General features: G+C 41.5%; 1 protein-coding gene across 1 annotated transcript; it reads right to left on the bottom strand.

Annotated features, from left to right (window-relative positions):
* Nucleotides 1-11724: 11724 nt before the first annotated feature.
* dpt (dermatopontin) lies at nt 11725-17953 on the bottom strand. Its single transcript, XM_080878500.1, has 4 exons — nt 17593-17953; nt 15089-15214; nt 13313-13420; nt 11725-13143 (listed from the first exon to the last, which is right to left on the bottom strand). Exons 1-4 carry the CDS (start codon nt 17859-17861, stop codon nt 13077-13079), a joined length of 570 nt encoding a protein of 189 aa, XP_080734626.1. The 5' UTR covers nt 17862-17953; the 3' UTR covers nt 11725-13076.
* Nucleotides 17954-18829: the final 876 nt, after the last annotated feature.

Raw genomic sequence — 18829 nt, forward strand, 5'->3', positions numbered from 1 at the left:
AACTGCTTACTGGTGATCAATTTTCTGCCACATCTGCGTCACATTATTAGCTATATAGAAAAACACTGACCATAGATTTCTGGGCTAAAAGGTGAGCATCCGTTCAAACAGCCAGCAGGGGGCAACTCAGCTACAGCCACCTGTTGACTGTCCTCCCCATACAGTTATTATGGAAGGATATATTTGCTGTGGGCACTAAAACTGTTTTTGCAGCAGGCTGTAAACATGTTTATTCCTGCTGTAAAGTTTAACATACGAGTCTGTAGGAACTGACATGCCTCAGCTTCAAATGGCCATTTGAGGAACTGCAGTTTCTCACATTTCAGCAATGTCTTAACTATTTTTGTTTTTTTTCCTAACACAAAAGGCCTAAAGAGAGCAGAGATGAATAATAACTATAAAGTGTTGTATAAACACATAGAGAGTGAGGAGGGACAACCCAGTGCATCATGGGAAACCCCCAGGATCTTACACCTATTGCAGCATATCAAAGGAAGGACTCGGGGTCACCTGATCCAGCCCTAACTATGAGCTGTATTAAAAAATGACAAGTTCTTCAGTGATCAGATTTAAAAGACTAACTCAAGAGTTCATAGTGGTGTTAAGAAATGGGTCATGGCAAGGTGAGTACATCCATCTTTTATCATCCACCTTTTCTCCCACTGATGCTTGTTAAAGTGTATATTTGTATTAAATTATTAAAAGAGTCAAAGGATTTTAAAGATTTGATTCTGTCAGCTTGTGACATATGTTTACATATTTAATGGAAAAATACTAGAAAAGGTGCCATCTTCACCTGTGCTCTGTGAGCGCTGCTCTGTACCTTGTGCTGTATTTTCTATATCCTGAGAAACTCCTGGTGAGTGTGTAAACTCCGGCCCGCGGTCGGGTTCCGAACACCCGAGGCACAAGCACGTGCTCCATGGTGTGAGAAAAGCCTGTTTTGTGCAACCCAGTATGGTCAGAGTCCTCCTTTTCTCTCTTTCTGGGCCTCCAGGCAACAGACAGATTAATGCACTCGCATCTTTTACACCCACCGCTTTGACCTTTCACCTGCAGGGACGCGCAGTGAAAACACAGAATACGCTCCGACACCTCTTAAAAACAAAGACATCGCCATCCGTTTGGTTCTCGGCTTCCAGGGAGCGCAGTCACAAGCTCATTGCAGCTAATGAGTGAGACAAAACCACCCCTGGAAACATTGCGGTGTAACATTTCCCACCAAGAGTCCGAATTACTGTCAACATCAGATCCCCGGTTACTCATCGCGGAGCCGTTCGGCTGTTGACATCGCAGCCCGTAAAGCAGCTCATTAACTCTCTGTTTCACTAGCGAGAGAATCCAAGGGCAATAATGACGCTTTTGTCTGGAGGGGGGCTGCAAGCAGAGAAAGTGAGAAAACCAAAGGGAAGGCTGGGAGCCAGTAGGTCAGTGAGCTCACCTTACACCTCGTGTTCCCACAATGCTTTGGCTGCATCGCACACTTTTTTTTGCTGTGCAGAGCCAGAGGGGAAAAAAGTGAGTAAGCTGTTATTCTTAACTTTAAATCCCAACCAGCTTTTATTATCCGACACTGGAATATTGTGATCATGAGCCGACTGAGTAAACACCAGCACAGAGCTCCCTCCTGAGTCCTCAATGCAAAGAATATTTCCCAAGAGCCAACGCGTTGGGAAGGGGAGGCTCACTCTTCATTTTCTTCCCACTAAGCCAATAGATGGTTGAAGGCGTTGGTTGAGGAATATGAGATGGCAGAGGACACACCTGGACACATCTGCCCAGGAAGCTGCAGGTTTACACATGCTTTTGTTTGTCCGTACAGCTTCTGTATTTGCTGATCTCACGACACCAAACTGAGATCTGCACAGTCTGTGCATTCTGCCACTTGTGTGCCACGTTATAGAAAGGTAACAAATATTAAAGTAAAACTAAGACTGACCTAAGCGTCCTTTTACAGGAATAGCAGATTTATGAGCAATTAAAACACATTTTGTCTTTTTCATACGGGCGGGGAGGCTTTCTGCTTCAGCCTCAGTTGGATAATTGAGTGCCCAAAACTGGAGCACCTCTAATGTCCACGTGAGTCTTCAGCAGTGAGTCGGCCCCTTCAGACTCCCATATTAAAAACAAAACAAAACAAGAATAAACATGTTTATTATGACAGTCCCTGAACTGAATTTCTGGACTATGTTTGTCATTTAATGCAATTATCTGACCAGTAATATGGAGTCTGTACAAACAGTCCATCCAAGCAGTCTGAGCTCCAGTTTGGTGAATGAAGTTCTAGGATTTTATTTGAATATTACTCAGTATTAATTAGCAGGGATCTGTGTCTGAGTGGTGCACTCTTACAGTGTTTGGATGCAGTTTGTGTTAGCTGATAATTAAGCAGTCTGTCCTCCCGTTTATATACGGTCACTTCTGGCTCCAAAGAAATCTGGGATGCAATGGTCCTAAAGCTAAAGTCTGGCCAGTATTAGCCAAATGCATAACCAACATTAATGCTACTATCCACGTACTGCTAACCAAGGCTATGTACTTCTATTGTGATGTCTGACACACATAATGAACCTGCTATCTTGAGTACCCATTTACACTGACAGACACTGATTTCTTCTCAGTGTCTTAAATAACTAACCTGGTAATAACACATTTGTCTGAACGCACTTAACTTAACCCCGGTTTGATGATTCATAACCAATGTTCGACTCTCCTAAAGGAATACAGACTGTGCCGCTTCTTTTGTATTTAAACTTTCGTCAGCTTTTTGTTTACTCTGCACTTTGCAAACGTTCTTGCATAATTCACACTTTTCTTCTGTTTTGCCTTTTTCTTCTTTGTGCTGGAAATAACTCTGCAGAGCTGACAGGCTGCTGACAGGTCTGTCTTTACAGCACATCGCTCAAACTGTGACACCAATCCGACACAACATTAAAAATACGTGCCGAGAGTACCGTGCGCTGCAGCTAAAACAGACAGCTCTCAGCCTTTGGAAACGTGGACACTGCATGGATCGCTGTGGGTGTCCTGTGGTGTCTGGCCTGGGATGATGGCAGTGGATCCTTTGGGTCCTGTGGGCTGCTGGGTGGGGCCTTGGTGGATCAAACTTGTTCCGGGACGAATTGCAGATGCTCAGTTGGAATGGAACCTGGGGAATTTGGAGGTCAGATAGACACGTTGAGCTCTTTGTTGTATTCATTCATCTGTTCTGCTGAGGGAAACTGATGCTGTCGGCATGTGCCTTTGCAGTGAGGGCATCCTTGGTCTACAGCATAAGCTGTATGTATTATTCTCTGTCTGAAAAGCAAAACCAATGTATAAGTGCTTTTTGTAATGACCAGCAGGGTGTGTGCAGCAGGGGTGTGCTCTCTGGCTCTGCTGCAATGGTGGTGCGGTAAGGAGGATGGAGGGGACAGGTGAGAGGGATTACAACCAATGAACTCAGCCCCTTTTTAGGGCCTGGAGTCAGGGGAGCAGTGTGTGGTGTGGGAAGGAACTGGAAAGCTGGTTTCCCGGTGGAATATATACTGGGCCAAATCAGCAGGAAATGCTGTATTTAAAAATAAAGGTGCTCAGATTGACACTTGAACTCTGTGTGGGTCCTGATCATTTCACAGTGTGACTCCAAATTTACTTTCAATTCTATAGTCTATGGGAAAGCCTGATGGAAAACAAAGAGCTCTTCTATTGGACTCACACAGTTATTAGTATTTATTGCCGCTCTATTTTCTTTGTGAAGGTTCCATCACATTTTCTGAAATATGCAGTTTTGTGCACAGTGTGCAGGAGCAAAAAGAGGATTACATATCAACCTCCAAGTGACTGAGTGGGGGCGTTTATGAGACCAGCTGTATATTTCGATTCTATTTCTATTTTCCGTTTTGATCTTTTTCATCTCTTTTTAATCCCTATCTGTTTCTCCAACTTTTCAGGAATTAGCCCGTCGGTTTAGCAAGTATATATACATCACATCTCTTTTAAGCATTACAGAGTTCTGTTTTGCTGTAATATGTTGGCAGTTATTCAATAATTAGTCGACTTTTCTCTTGGACGGTAGATATTTTGCTCACATTTATTTAGAAAAAGAAAAAAATGCTTATCTGCTCCATATAAAATGGTACGATGAATCACAGATTCAAAATCAACTAGCTGGCTTTGAGAAAAGCTCTCAGCTCAACGGGACTTCGCTAAGCAGTTGGCGACAGCATGTTCATCTTCAATATACAGTTTGTGGTCTGCAGTGATATTGTGCCGGGTGACACAAATCAAAGTAACATCAACTGGTGTTTCCCAGCAAAACACAGCACTCTAGCAGCATTATCCACTTCACCATCATGTTGTGTCTGAGTCGTTGATGTGATGATTTTGTTTGGTTATTCTCTTGCTTTTCATGCGATATCCAACCCGGTGATTTTGGCCTGTATCGGTTTAAATTAAAAAAACAGGAAGTAAACATTTTTGTTGTTTATCCAGTTCCTTCCATAATCCTGCATATTTAAAGTCGCTGACTCTGACTGTGGTTCCTCTAAATTTCCACGGTCTCATTTCAGTGTGAACGAAAACAAATTAAACCTTTTAAAAAGGACCAAAATCCAGCATTTAACCAAACCAGAAAATACAGAAACCATGTGTCCTTACTCAGCCACAGTGGTATCTAGTTCTGCAGTGTTTGTGGTTAAAAAAGTTTTTCCTTCAGTGATTTCCTGAGAAAGAAATAGTCCCTATTAAAATTCCTAAAAGTCAGCTCTTTGGATTATCCAGACTAATGAGAATGTTTCTGCAAAAGATTCTTCCTGTTTAATTATTCTTTTAAATGCCATTTTTAATCCTCTGAGCACTGCATATAGAATTTACTCCACCACACGTTTTGGATTGAAGCTGAATTCACATGGATCAATATTTTTGATTGAACTGACCCTTTAAATGGCTTCCAACTGGCCCCTGCCCTGTACATACACACTAAACACCTTTACGATTTATGTGTTCTCAGAACACTGGTGCAGTTCTGTAATAAAGACTCGTTCAATATGAGTTGTGTTCAGACGGCGCTGTGGAACCTCTTATCGTCAGACGTGAATCCAGGCAGCTGTTTTTGCCCTCGAGTGAGAGCGGTGGGAGCGAGCAGAGGCTCCCTAAAGTAAACAGGCAAGCTGTGCAAGCCCTGGAGCTGGGTCAGGGTCGCGCTGCATGATACTCGCACACTTGGTCTATCCCTGAACAGCCAAACAAAGCCGCTCACTTCTTTGCTGCCTGAGAACATTTGATTTGAGTTAGTTTTAGAGGTACTGTGGGGTTTTTTCCCAGTGTGAGAAAAAATCCTGAGATGTCATAAACTCCTATTTTATTCACAGCAGAAAATAGAAAACATGTTCAACTTTGGGCTGTGACCTTTTACTGTTTTATTTAAAATATTAGCTCATTTTGAGTTTGATGGCAGTGACACGTCTCAAAAAAATCCGGGAGGGGGGAAATGAAAGGCTGGAAAAGTAAGCAGTACTAAAAAGAAACAGCTGGAGGAACATTTTGTACCTAATTAGGTTAATTAACAACAGTTCAGCAACATGACTGAGTATAAAAAGAGCATCTTATTGAGTCAGAGCGTGAAAACAAGGAGTTACAAATTGTGCAGCAGTTTCAGAATAATGTTCCTCAGCGTGAACTTGTGAAGACTTTGAGTATCTTATTGTCTTATTTAAAATGCACAACATAATATTGTCCAGATTCGGACAATTTAGAGAAATCTGTGCGCACAAAGGACAAGGCCAAACATCAGTATTTGATGCCTTGGATTTTCAGGCCTTCAGACAGTGCTGCTTTAAAAACAGATGACAGATTCTGTGCATGGGCTCACGAACACTTCCAGAAATCAGTGTCTGTGAAACCAGCTCACCGTTGAGAAATGCAGGCTAAAGCTCTATCATGCAAAGAAGGAGGCCTATGTGAGCATGATCCAGAAAAACAGCAAAGTAAACACAGAAAGCAGAAACTCACTTTTTTCACTAGGAACCTGTTTTGGAATATTAATTCAGTCTCAGAACCCTGGACTGTAATGATATGAGAGGGAATTAAGTTGAAATGAGGTATATTTTCTCAGATTTTAGTTCATTGTCAGCTTTGATGGGTACCATAAACCTACGTACACCAATCAGTATTTAAGGTTTGACTCTCATCATCCACTGGAGCACAAACTGGGTGTCAATCAGGATCCTACAACACCAGGGAAGCAGACGAACATCCCATCAAGAAGGCCCTGAATAAATGTGGTTATCCCAGCTGGACATTTGTCAAAGCTGAGAAGGCGCCTAAATAAAGCTGATCCAGGAGAGAAGGACAACTGCTGCCTAAGCGAAAACCAATAGTATACAGGGAGTGCAGAATTATTAGGCAAGTTGTATTTTTGAGGGATAATTTTATTATTGAACAACAACCATGTTCTCAATGAACCCAAAAAACTCATTAATATCAAAGCTGAATGTTTTTGGAAGTAGTTTGTAGTTTGTTTTTAGTTTTAGCTATTTTAGGGGGATATCTGTGTGTGCAGGTGACTATTACTGTGCATAATTATTAGGCAACTTAACAAAAAACAAATATATACCCATTTCAATTATTTATTTTTACCAGTGACACCAATATAACATCTCCACATTCACAAATATACATTTCTGACATTCAAAAACAAAACAAAAACAAATCAGCGACCAATATAGCCACCTTTCTTTGCAAGGACACTCAAAAGCCTGCCATCCATGGATTCTGTCAGTGTTTTGATCTGTTCACCATCAACATTGCGTGCAGCAGCAACCACAGCCTCCCAGACACTGTTCAGAGAGGTGTACTGTTTTCCCTCCTTGTAAATCTCACATTTGATGATGGACCACAGGTTCTCAATGGGGTTCAGATCAGGTGAACAAGGAGGCCATGTCATTAGTTTTTCTTCTTTTATACCCTTTCTTGCCAGCCACGCTGTGGAGTACTTGGACGCGTGTGATGGAGCATTGTCCTGCATGAAAATCATGTTTTTCTTGAAGGATGCAGACTTCTTCCTGTACCACTGCTTGAAGAAGGTGTCTTCCAGGAACTGGCAGTAGGACTGGGAGTTGAGCTTGACTCCATCCTCAACCCGAAAAGGCCCCACAAGCTCATCTTTGATGATACCAGCCCAAACCAGTACTCCACCTCCACCTTGCTGGCGTCTGAGTCGGACTGGAGCTCTCTGCCCTTTACCAATCCAGCCACGGGCCCGTCCATCTGGCCCATCAAGACTCACTCTCATTTCATCAGTCCATAAAACCTTAGAAAAATCAGTCTTGAGATATTTCTTGGCCCAGTCTTGACGTTTCAGCTTGTGTGTCTTGTTCAGTGGTGGTCGTCTTTCAGCCTTTCTTACCTTGGCCATGTCTCTGAGTATTGCACACCTTGTGCTTTTGGGCACTCCAGTGATGTTGCAGCTCTGAAATATGGCCAAACTGGTGGCAAGTGGCATCTTGGCAGCTGCACGCTTGACTTTTCTCAGTTCATGGGCAGTTATTTTGCGCCTTGGTTTTTCCACACGCTTCTTGCGACCCTGTTGACTATTTTGAATGAAACGCTTGATTGGTCGATGATCACGCTTCAGAAGCTTTGCAATTTTGAGACTGCTGCATCCCTCTGCAAGATATCTCACTATTTTTGACTTTTCTGAGCCTGTCAAGTCCTTCTTTTGACCCATTTTGCCAAAGGAAAGGACGTTGCCTAATAATTATGCACACCTGATATAGGGTGTTGATGTCATTAGACCACACCCCTTCTCATTACAGAGATGCACATCACCTAATATGCTTAATTGGTAGTTGGCTTTCGAGCCTATACAGCTTGGAGTAAGACAACATGCATGAAGAGGATGATGTGGACAAAATAGTCATTTGCCTAATAATTCTGCACTCCCTGTATGTCAGGAGTATCGGAACAGTTCAGACCCTTTTTTCTAAACTCCGCGTCTCCGTGGCTTTTAAACCCCAAAACACGCTGCGCCAAAAATGGGTCAACCCCAAGGATCAGGTCCCCCGATACAAACAGAGTAACGTAGTGTTTGCTGTTAAGTGCCATCAGGATTGCCATGATCGGAGAAACCAAACAACCTCTGGCGAAGCGGATGGCACAACACAGAAGAGCTACATTGTCAGGCCAGGACTCTGCAGTCTATTTACACCTTCAGGCCAGTGGACACTCTTTCAGTGATGAGGATGTACACATCCTGGACAAGGAGGAATGCTGGTTTGAGCGCGGAGTCAAGGAGGCCATTTACGTGAAAAGGGACAGACCACCTCTGAATGGAGGAGGGGGCCTAAGGGTGCATCTTCCACCACATTAAAATGCTGTGATTGCAGCCGTTCCCCAACTCTCTGTGAATGGGACTCATGGTCACTGATCAGTGGTTGTTGATCAGTGGTCATAGCAATTTCCATATTAATGATCAAGGAACTATTTGTGCAAATGTAGTGTTTATAAGGTTGGGGAAACCTGCAGTCAGCTGAGACCGAAGAAGTGACTTGGATGGGTGACGAAACGTTTCTCCCAATGAAAACGCTACGTCCAGATGATCAGAATCAACCTTTTTGGTTTATTTACCTGCATGATTGAGCATGCATCAAGACATTGTCAGATGTCCTGCAACATGCTGGGCATCAGTCTAGGTGGTTTGCTCTGGAACATTTTAATTGGTCTTCATATGTATTAACACCAAACAACAGTCGAGACAATTAAGCCAGCTCTGAATAAGTGTTTACCCAGCTTTACACTCCGAGCACTGTTTGTGAAGACTGAGAACAATTTTCAAAAGGATTTCCAGCATGAATGCAGTAGCCACTCAGTCTGTTATTCAACTCTTTCAGCTTCACAGCTAATGAACTCCGGCACCAGTTGGCTTTAAATTCTGAGCAGAGAGAAAGAGGCACTCAGATTTGAGTACAATCATCCCATGCGCTCTTTTATTCACAGAAGTGTTTGGTGTTTGATGAAACAGGCATTATGGTTAAGTGCTCTTGTGATCGATCATTTTGAATACATGTGAGCGGCTCTCTTCATCCCAACAGTTACCGTTGACATTCAGCATAAAGGAAACTGTCCATTTTCTAACGCTAAGATTAGAAATAGGTTTACTTTATGCTTTATTGAATATTTGATTCAGACTGAGCGACCCCACACAGCCGGCCTCGAAAACTAATTTCAACTTTAAGGTGAACAACTGAAACAACATCAGTCTGAGAGACTGATCAGGAAACCTTCAAGTATTATACCAACTTTATTTGAACGCTATCAGTTTGCTTACAGGGAGATCAGGTGCACACAGCACTGAAGCACCTGGATCTTAAGAACACGTATGTCTGCATGCTTTCTATTGACTACAATCCTGCTTTTAATACAAGCCTCATCCCCAACATGGAGTCTGCTTATAAGAAGAGGGAAAGGAGAACAACTGTCCTGGGGCTCCAACACAACTTTGGCTGCTCAACAACACATCTTTTACTTCAGGAAACTGAGGGGAGAAAACCAATGTGCAATAAGAGTTCTGTTGTGCTTGTTCAGCTGCACAAAGGCAGAACAGGAAGCCGTCCAGAGGGTCATTACAACTGCTGAACAAAGCTGCCAGATATCAGCTCCACCTCTGCAGTTTGCAGTGATCAGTCTGTATCCTCACTAACCCTAACCCCGTTCCAGCTGCACCTGTCTGGCAAATGGTTCAAGACGTCCATTAAAACAAGAGTTCTGATTAGCTCCTGAACTCTCCCTGCTAGGCGCTATCGTCATTGTTTAAACTTTTCCGTTTATTTATTATTTATTCTTATTTTTCCTTCATATGGAGGTGCTGCACTGTCTCATTGTTCATCCATTTTCTTCCACTTATCTGGGGCCAGGTTGCAAAAGCGGCAAATGACATGACACACGACAAGTGCACAATATAATTTCAGTTTAGTTTTAGTTTTTTTGTCTTTTATTTCATTTTTTCCACACTTTAGTTTTAAGTTTAATGTTTAGGTGACTACACTAACTCTACCTACTGTTTTGTCATGCAAAGCTGTACAGCAGCTGTTTCCATTTATCTTTTATATAATGTTCTTCCATGTAACACATTACCATATTACATACCATAAATCCAGATTTACGCCCGCAAGTGTGGTCATAAAAGGGAGCAGAGATACAGTGTGATCGTTTTAAAATTGAGGGATTTGTCCAAAACAGAATCAGGTTTTCATCAGAATTAAAATTCTTTCTTGCTTTTCTGCCTCAAATGCATACTTAGTTCTTAATTATACAGTGTCTAACTATAGAGTATCCAAAAAGTGATTGCAGCAAGGAGACTTTAATAGCTTTGTGGCTCCTCCTATAAACTTTAATTATAGTCAGTGTGAGTATTGTTTTGAAAGAATCGTTTTTCATCTGCCCGTAATGAAAACGTGTTGGTGGGTGGAGAGGAGGAAGCTGGACAATATATCTCCCCATCTTTTTCAGTTCAGGAAGGAAACTTGCACCACAGAGACTTCAGGTCTCTGAGGGCGGGAGGCCGCTGCAGGCGTGTGGCTGTCTGCCGCCCGCTGCCTCAGGGGACAGCTGTGATCGGCTGCGGCGTTTGGCTCGTGCTCCGCGATAGCAGCTGCCATAAACAAACAGCTGCTGGCTCGAGCCCCAGCTCTTTTCAAGACACTCCAGTGACCCCAGTGACCTTCACCCGACTCATTCCATGAAGTTTGGACAGATTTTGAGAGTCAAGCTGGTAAAGAAATCCAAAACAAACTAGATGAGAACGAGGACAAAGTGGCTGCTAGATGCTTTATTAGGCCGTCGGGACCTGATGTGCTATTTGGAAGATTTAGAGGAAAGATTTAATTTAAAAAAACAAAATAGGTTTTGGCTTTTTTAACTCCACTATATGGGATTAAATTCTAGTTAAGGTGTGTGTCTTATGCTTACTTTATCTGCTTATCTGGAATATACAGTTGCCATGTATACTGTGAGTCTTGGTTGCAGTTTCTAACACAGCTTAAATGTGTTTTTCAGCCCTGAAACTTTATCCTGCGCTCATCAACATACATTTCTGGGATTTCAACTGAATGATGTGTTAAAAGCATATTTACAAAAAAAAATTCTCATTATTTTCCGTCTTTTCTGTGTTCAAATACAAGAATAAATCTTTGCGCTTCAGGTCAAGCATTCTTTGTCATGTTTTATGACTTTAAGGCGCCTTAAAACCACGACGCCATCGGGAATCAACGTCACTGAAAAATAAACAAACATGATATTTGTTCACTAATCAGCTTTACAGGCGCTACCGAGGGATTTACCTTCCACAGTCTCTTACCTCTCTGCACACTTTCATTCTCGTGGTCCTTCCATCTGTTTGTTCAGTTGTGTGACTTGAACGCAGCTTTCTTTATAAAACCCTGTGAGCTGTTGAACAGATAATCAAAACAATCTGCCTCTGAGTTTTTGCTTATGGCGATATGAAGCAGTCTGGAGTCTACCTTAAGCCAATTTAAGCCCAGAGAAGCTGCTGATGTCATCACAGCTGGGTAGCTGCATTATTCTTTCTCTGAGATACTAACGTGGTTATTTTAATGTTTCAATAAAAGCTCTTGTTGCCACCGTCACAGCCTTTTATTTCCCTTTTATTATATTTTTAGGTGAAATAAAATTCAAACTGAACACAACAGAGTTTCACATTAAATAAATGAGGTTTTTAATCCAGGTTTTCACACAGCACGGTTACATGGATTTAAGTACAGGTTATAATTGCCAAACTGGACAAGACACTTTAATAAAGGATGGACAGAGGAAGCAGGTGGGACCTCGTTCATTGCATGCAAATCTTGTTTCGCCAGTGACTCAGAGAGAGCCTCTCATTGCTCCCAACATGACTGATCCGATGTTACTACCAGCAGAGTATCTCAGTCAGCTCTGTGAATGCCATTATGTGCATGAAAGTCACGTGTTCGGGAAATCTTGGAGGGGAGCCTGATGAGCTGTGTTTTCCACAGCCATTAACAGAGTATCAAATTCACTTTGTTTTGTTTTGTTTGTGACGTGCTGCCAATGGACTTCCACTTCATCCAGTAACCAAACAAACAAACAAACAAAAAAAGGTTGAAGCTGTCCAGAGAGCCCAGAGAAGCCCAAATCCCCCCAGAACCACCATGGAGATGTTCATTTTAACTGTTTATATGATATATTTATATTCTTCATGCCAGACTAATAGAAACAGTGGTTAAAAATGCATAAAATAAAATATACATATGTATACTATACATATGGATGAAAACATGAACCAAGTCACTTATGATTAACATCAGTATTATGCTGTTTTAAAGGGGACCTATTTCCAACTTCATATTTTATTCTTATACGGGGCCCTGGTGCAGCTCGTTCTCATGTTTTTTCTGGTTTAAACTCGTTTAAATAAAGTTAACAGGAATAGCCCCAATGGCCGTGGTGTCAAACATTTAAAATGCCTGAAACATCTTTTGGATTTTCAATTACCTGCAACATTAGCTGCGGAAAAACAGGGTTTGGATTAAAGGAAGAGTTTTTTTTTTCTAAAGATCAGTTTTCTCGGTTGCCAGGCTGATTCCTCCCATATGAAGAGTCTTGAAACTTACAGCACTTCCTGTAGAAACACATTAGCTTCAGGTCTAATCAAACAAAAAAAGGGAGAATCTCTGTCCATGAACATGAGCAGAAACGTTATACAAAAGCTGCCTCCCTTTAAACCAACTGTTTCTGATTGGATGCTCCTCTCATACAGAGGGTTTGAACAGCTTTCGGCTGTCAGTAACTGTGAGGGGTAATTTTACCAAAAAGCAACCGCCTATCTCTCTTTCACTGATCGATTGGCTGTTTGAAGCGATGGATACAGGTATGTTTGAATCTTCCCTGAGCATTTGGCTCACAGGGGTTGTGACTTTGGCCGTGTTTAATATGAGCACCTGACAGTGGAACAGGAGATATAAGACAGTAAAATAAAAGGCATAATAGGTCACCTTTAAATGTATATGTGAATATGTATTAAAAATGTTTATGCACCGATAAAAAAACTCCTCACATGTCTATAAATTGTCAAATTCACAGTCAAAGTCTGTCATTCTGCACAGGATGTACTTCCACTGCCGATCTCTGAAAGAAAGAAAGAACATCTTGTGAGTGTGACCACAACACGTGAATCAAGTTTTATCGTTTCCTCCATGTCTCGTCCACTGTGCCAATAAATTCTGATCCCGTAGGTCTGATTTTGAGATATAAACATACAGCTGCAGTTAGACATGGAAAAATGTTCTTGACAAACCTTAGCACTCCACTGAAGGTGGTCTGGGCACCTCGGATAAAGTATCCATAACTTGGGACAACTAGCTCTCCCTCTTCTTTGTAGTATTCAGGAATGTCAGTGGTCTTCCTGCAGGAAGCCGCAAATCACAATTTTATTAACCATTTGCTGATTGAGTCAGTCTGTTTTGTAGCAATCCGGTTGTTCAGTGATGACGCGACGAATCCTACTTCCGGGTCTAAAGTAGTCTGCGTTTAATATGGCTTTTGTGTGGTTAACATGTTTAATGTTATATATTTTCTTCTATTTGATCTCAAAAAGCTCCTAAAACAGTCAGTGATCACTGTTGACCTCCGTCGGCTTTTATTACCGCTAATCATTTATTTAAGCTCAGTTTTTAAAACCTTGGGATGTAACTACAGCCCAGCCCATGCAGCAGTATATGAATGACTAACCTCGTATTGTGGATGGATCAGTTGTTCTCCTGACTGAAGTTTGGTCCTTTTACAGCATCCTGCCATGCGATTACATTTGTTCCTGACCACCGAGAACACTCACGGTAACTTTTATCGAGTGGGAAAAAAGTTAGCTTGTTTATATTATGTTTGTTTATAGCTGTGTCGCTAGCGGTCCCGTAGCACATCATTATATACCAGCTAGCCCAACTTCAGTAACCCTACAAACGTCACTGCTGTTTAGTTTTCTGTCTTCATTTATGCTGGAAGTGATAGCAGAGCTGTACGTTTTAATTTGTTTCCAAAACCCTGCAGTCAGGACATGCTATATTGTATTTAGATAGAAGCTAGCGAGCTAACTCCCTGCTAACTTCTAACTCCGTTAAATGTCATAAATTCCGTTTTCATGGATGCCTGGATGCTAAACTCAATTGTTACACCTGGTAGAGCAGAACGCTGATCATTTTATTAAAGATGAAAGACTTTAGACAGTTTTTCAACTCTCAGTAATGCCATAGTGATCGTTTGATATATGGACCTGCAGCAGAGTTTAGACCCAGACACGGCTAGTGACGTCAGACTGAACAACCGGATACAAATAAAAACATTAATACCACGCTCACAGTTTACCTAACAGCATCGTTAAAGCCAACTAAGTAACATCTTATATACTGTACAAAAGATGTAAGTCAGACTAATGTGGCTTAAACCTGAATTCTGTCTAATGTCCAGCAGGTGGCAGGAGAAAAGATGTGCGACTGTCTAGAAGTCTATGTGAAAATTAGCCTAGATCTCAATGGTTAATGGTGTCATTTGATATTTTAAAGTCTATTTATAACAGTGTGATTATTTTTTAAATGTGGTCTGACTGGGAAAAAAATGAGGTAATACTGAAGGATATGATGTAAGGCATGGCTAGCAACTAGGTCTGAAAGTGAGTTAAAGAGCCTTAAGCCTGCATTCTTTCTGATGGCCTGCAGAGGGCGACTCCTCTGGCTTAAAAAAAGATATATCCAGTTGTATAGAAGTCCGTGAGAAAATAACATTCAGCTCCCTTATTCAATGAGCTCAGTAAGCACTTTCCTGACAAGTTTATGGGTTCAGTCACTAAAACACGAGTTTTATTTTGTCGTTATTTTATGATCAAATTCTGTGGTCACATTATGGTCGTTATTAGAGTCAGGAATCCTTTTATAACCAGACTTGTGAAGTCTGGTTTCAAAAAGTTGATGACGTCTAAAATTTTCTGCTTGACGCTTCAAAACCTCAAGTTGTTCACAATTTCTCTGTTTGAATTTTGCATCCCCACTCAAAAAAATCGAAATCCAATCTGAAAACCTACATGCAGGAGTAGGGACAGCGGCGTTTGTAGAAGCAACAGTAAAACTGCCATTCCCGGTCAAGAGTGGACTCAAAGTACTTGCTCTGAACACCTGCTACCAGGCCGTTACGGGTGCATGTTGAAGTCCTGCAAAGAAGTATAAAAGTCATTAAGTGAGTAACACTTACTTAATATATATTCAACAGTTAAAAAGCTGAGAAACAGTTTTAGATGAGACTCATTTAGACAGTTTGGTGGAAAGACCAGCTATTTTATGTTTGGGCTAAAGACATGCAGCATGCATAGACGTTTGTCATGGCAACATGGACCTGGCCTGCAGCCTTTCAGTCGGGGGCTAAGTTTCCCTGCAGTTTACTGTCCTCCCTGGTGTAATTCAAACAGACAGCTATGTTAAAGAGGGGCAGGCGAGGCTGCGGTAAAGAGCCTTCACAGTGTTTGCAGACCAATCAGTGGGATGGGTGCAATCAAGCTCAACTTGAAATAAATCTAAAGAGCACAAATGTGTTCTGCTGTCCAAACCAGAAAGAGTCATCTGAAACAGATAAGCGGTCTGTTTGGAGGGGGAATTGTAGACTGACGTCTCTGTGTAAACAGCGGGTTGAATCATAGACCCAAACCGGTTTTCTAAAGGTTGACCCAAGTCCTTTAATTAGATCAACCTTTCAGTGGAACTGATAGTTAGTCAGAAATGTTTATGTCAAGTTGGAAAGGACTCATTTTATTTTCTTCTTCGCTTTAGTGGATTCTTACTGTCAGAGCCTATTGTGCATTGCAGTGATCCTTTTAATCCTTTTTTCATGAATGGCATATTGCAAAAGTTCAGAAACACGTGAAACATGTGGCCTACAAAATGCACGGATATCCCTAAAGAACACAATTGGACGAAGCTCTTTAAAATTCACTGTTCCCAGAAATTTCAGCGGAAAACACTTATGGCTGCTCTGCAGTGAGATGGTGATTCATACAGACCCAGGAGGACCTGGATCTGTTCCTCTGAATGAAACAACAGAACAAAAAGCAATGTTTTATGAAAATAACAGAAGGACAAATATGTGGAAAGTCTGAGAATAGCTGAAAGTTATTACATACTAACTCTGAGTATGACAACCTTATAGGTCCAAAGAACTTCAGCTTAAAAAGTAATTTAATTACTGTTTTCAAATTATGTTTGGCTGGTTGCATCTGCTTATAATGTAAGAAATGCCTGAGTAAATAAAGTGGAGCAAGTGCAGGGGCTAGTGTTTATGTGGTGGTTTCTGTCATAACTGAATACTTTTTTTCCTGTCCTCACAGGTTCAGCACTCTTACTATTCTGAGAACCTCCTCTATCATATAAATGACTAACCATGTGCTGCGGATTGTCTCAGAGGTTTTCTTAGCTGAAGTTTGGTCCTCTGCTTATTGGGAACCCTCATTATAAACTTTTATTAAGAACAGTTTGACCCTTGTCCTCCATCTTCCCTGTGCTAATGTGTTTATATTAACCATAGCTCTGTAGCTAGCCACCAGGTGGCCACATATGTGGAAACTTTAGAAACTGCTTTTTAATCTCCTTGTTTATATTCAAAGCTCTTTCAGCGCGGTGTTTCAGTTTGATTTAGAAATCCTTCAATCAAAACTTGGTGTATCATCTGTAGATAGACAAGCTAACTTCTTGCTAACTTCTAACTCGGCTGGATGTGGACGTTAAACTGCACTGGGTCTCCAGGGAGAACAGAAACACTGATCTTTTTACTGTGGAATTTGGACCATTTTTAAACTCTCGGTGGTGCGTTGATTGATTGATTTCACACCTCACAGGGATTATATTCGCTCCTCTGCTTTGCACTTTAATCTCCACCTTTAGTTCATGACAAAACCTATGAGTTTGAGCCTGTGACGTCTATTCCTGAGATTTTGCTGCTGTGTTTAAGTGATCCACCCAGTAACAGTGGCATTTATGGGCTAGTTGGAGCAACAACCAACAAAGCTGTGCCTCTTGGATTTGCCTGAAGTTAACAGCCGAGTGATGCTTATTGGCTCCGGGATGCATTACTTGTATAATTATTACATAAAAGAACAAATCCAAGCGTGTCCACAGCTGCTCCACTGAGGAAAAACAAGATTTTCCTGCTTCCCTGATGTTTCCATTGGGGATTGTCCCTTGAGTGCATTTACAACCTAATGCTCTCAATCACTGTGCATCACTTATTTTGGTATTGCTGCAAGTAGCTGGCTAAAGCCCCTAAAAGCCATTTAGCATAATGTCATTTTCAGAAAGATTGTAAACTCCAACAGTTAAGCAGACTGGGTTTTGTGCATCTTCACATTAAATGATTTACTGCTATGAGCCGACTTACAGCTGACTGCTTAAACATGAATGACATTTTCTGATCTAACTATAAACCTGGGACGCATATGACTGTCTTCCAGCATGCCTCAGCACACAGCTGTCAAAGTTTTAAAAAGCAAATAGAAGTTGGCACCAAGCAAGTAAAAGACAGATTAAGACTTAGCGGACCCACCACTCCATCCCAGCACGGTTGATGTCGTCCCACCAGCAGTCACTGGGCTCCCCCAGACCCGCAGGTGTGGGCTGGCACTCAAACGACCACAGGCGGTCGGAGCCATCATTCTCACTGAAGTAGCTCCTGATGGCCACGATGACTTCACCGTGGGGACACTGGAAGTTGAATCCCTGACGGTAGCCATTGACCCAGCCCATGTCATAATGGTCTTGAGACTGAGCTGCCACTGAGGCCAGCAACGCCAACAGCACCAGAGCTGGATTCATGATGAGGAGATCAGTCCATCTGCTGCACTTCTTCACATCTGCCTCAGCTTATACTCCTCCAAGCCTTTTGTTGTCCAGATGTTTTGTATCCAGGAGTGATGTGTAATTTGCTGCTGGCAGGATAAATCAACAAGTAGACCTCGCGTCATTTTAAGGTGGACTCTGAGACAGAGCTTTCACAAAGTCCTAGTGCAGAAGAAGGTTTACCTTAAAAGACAGCGCTGTAATCCTCTGGAGAATGCATTCACATGTTAACCGTCTAAATATGGAGGATGAAATCATCTTAAATATTTGATGTCTTATTTTTCCAAATGTTTAATTCTTTTTGTTTAAAAGTTTGGCAACAGCTAAGCAAAAACTGAGCAGTACAGCAGGTCTGTATAAATATTGTGCTCAAAATCATGAAAAACTATACAAATTGTTGATATGATGTATTTTTCTTAACCGCAAGAAATTGAATAAAAAGACCATTTGCCATTCAGCTTTTTCAAAAAAAGCATCTGGTGTTAAAAATAAAAGCAAAACAAACAAACAAATACAAGACAGCAAACTTCTAAATGGACAGTGGATGGCAGCACAGTAGCTATTTCCATCTTTTATATACAGCCTTTAGCCCGAGAATGTTTTTTTTTTCAACCACCACATGAAGTTTTCCATATATACTAAATTTACTATGTGGAAATTGCTTAGGGTGACCATAAACATGGGCGCTGAAGTTAAGTGCGAGTCACTCCCACATACTCAATGCTGTGCTGTGAATTTTCACTACCATGCCAAGAAAATAGTCCCAAAGGAAAACACTGATTACCCCTGCTCGTGCAATGTGTGACTTAAAAAAAAAACCACAAGAGCCAAGCTGCTTAGGGAAACTACTGAGCCGTTTTAAAGACATTAAACACTACATTTGTGACCTGTTTTGCATGGTTATAGGGAATTAGAGGAACAGCTTCAAGTTAGCATTTAATATC

This window comes from Rhamphochromis sp. 'chilingali' (genome assembly GCF_963969265.1).
Source record: "Rhamphochromis sp. 'chilingali' genome assembly, chromosome: 3".
NCBI lineage: Eukaryota > Metazoa > Chordata > Actinopteri > Cichliformes > Cichlidae > Rhamphochromis > Rhamphochromis sp. 'chilingali'.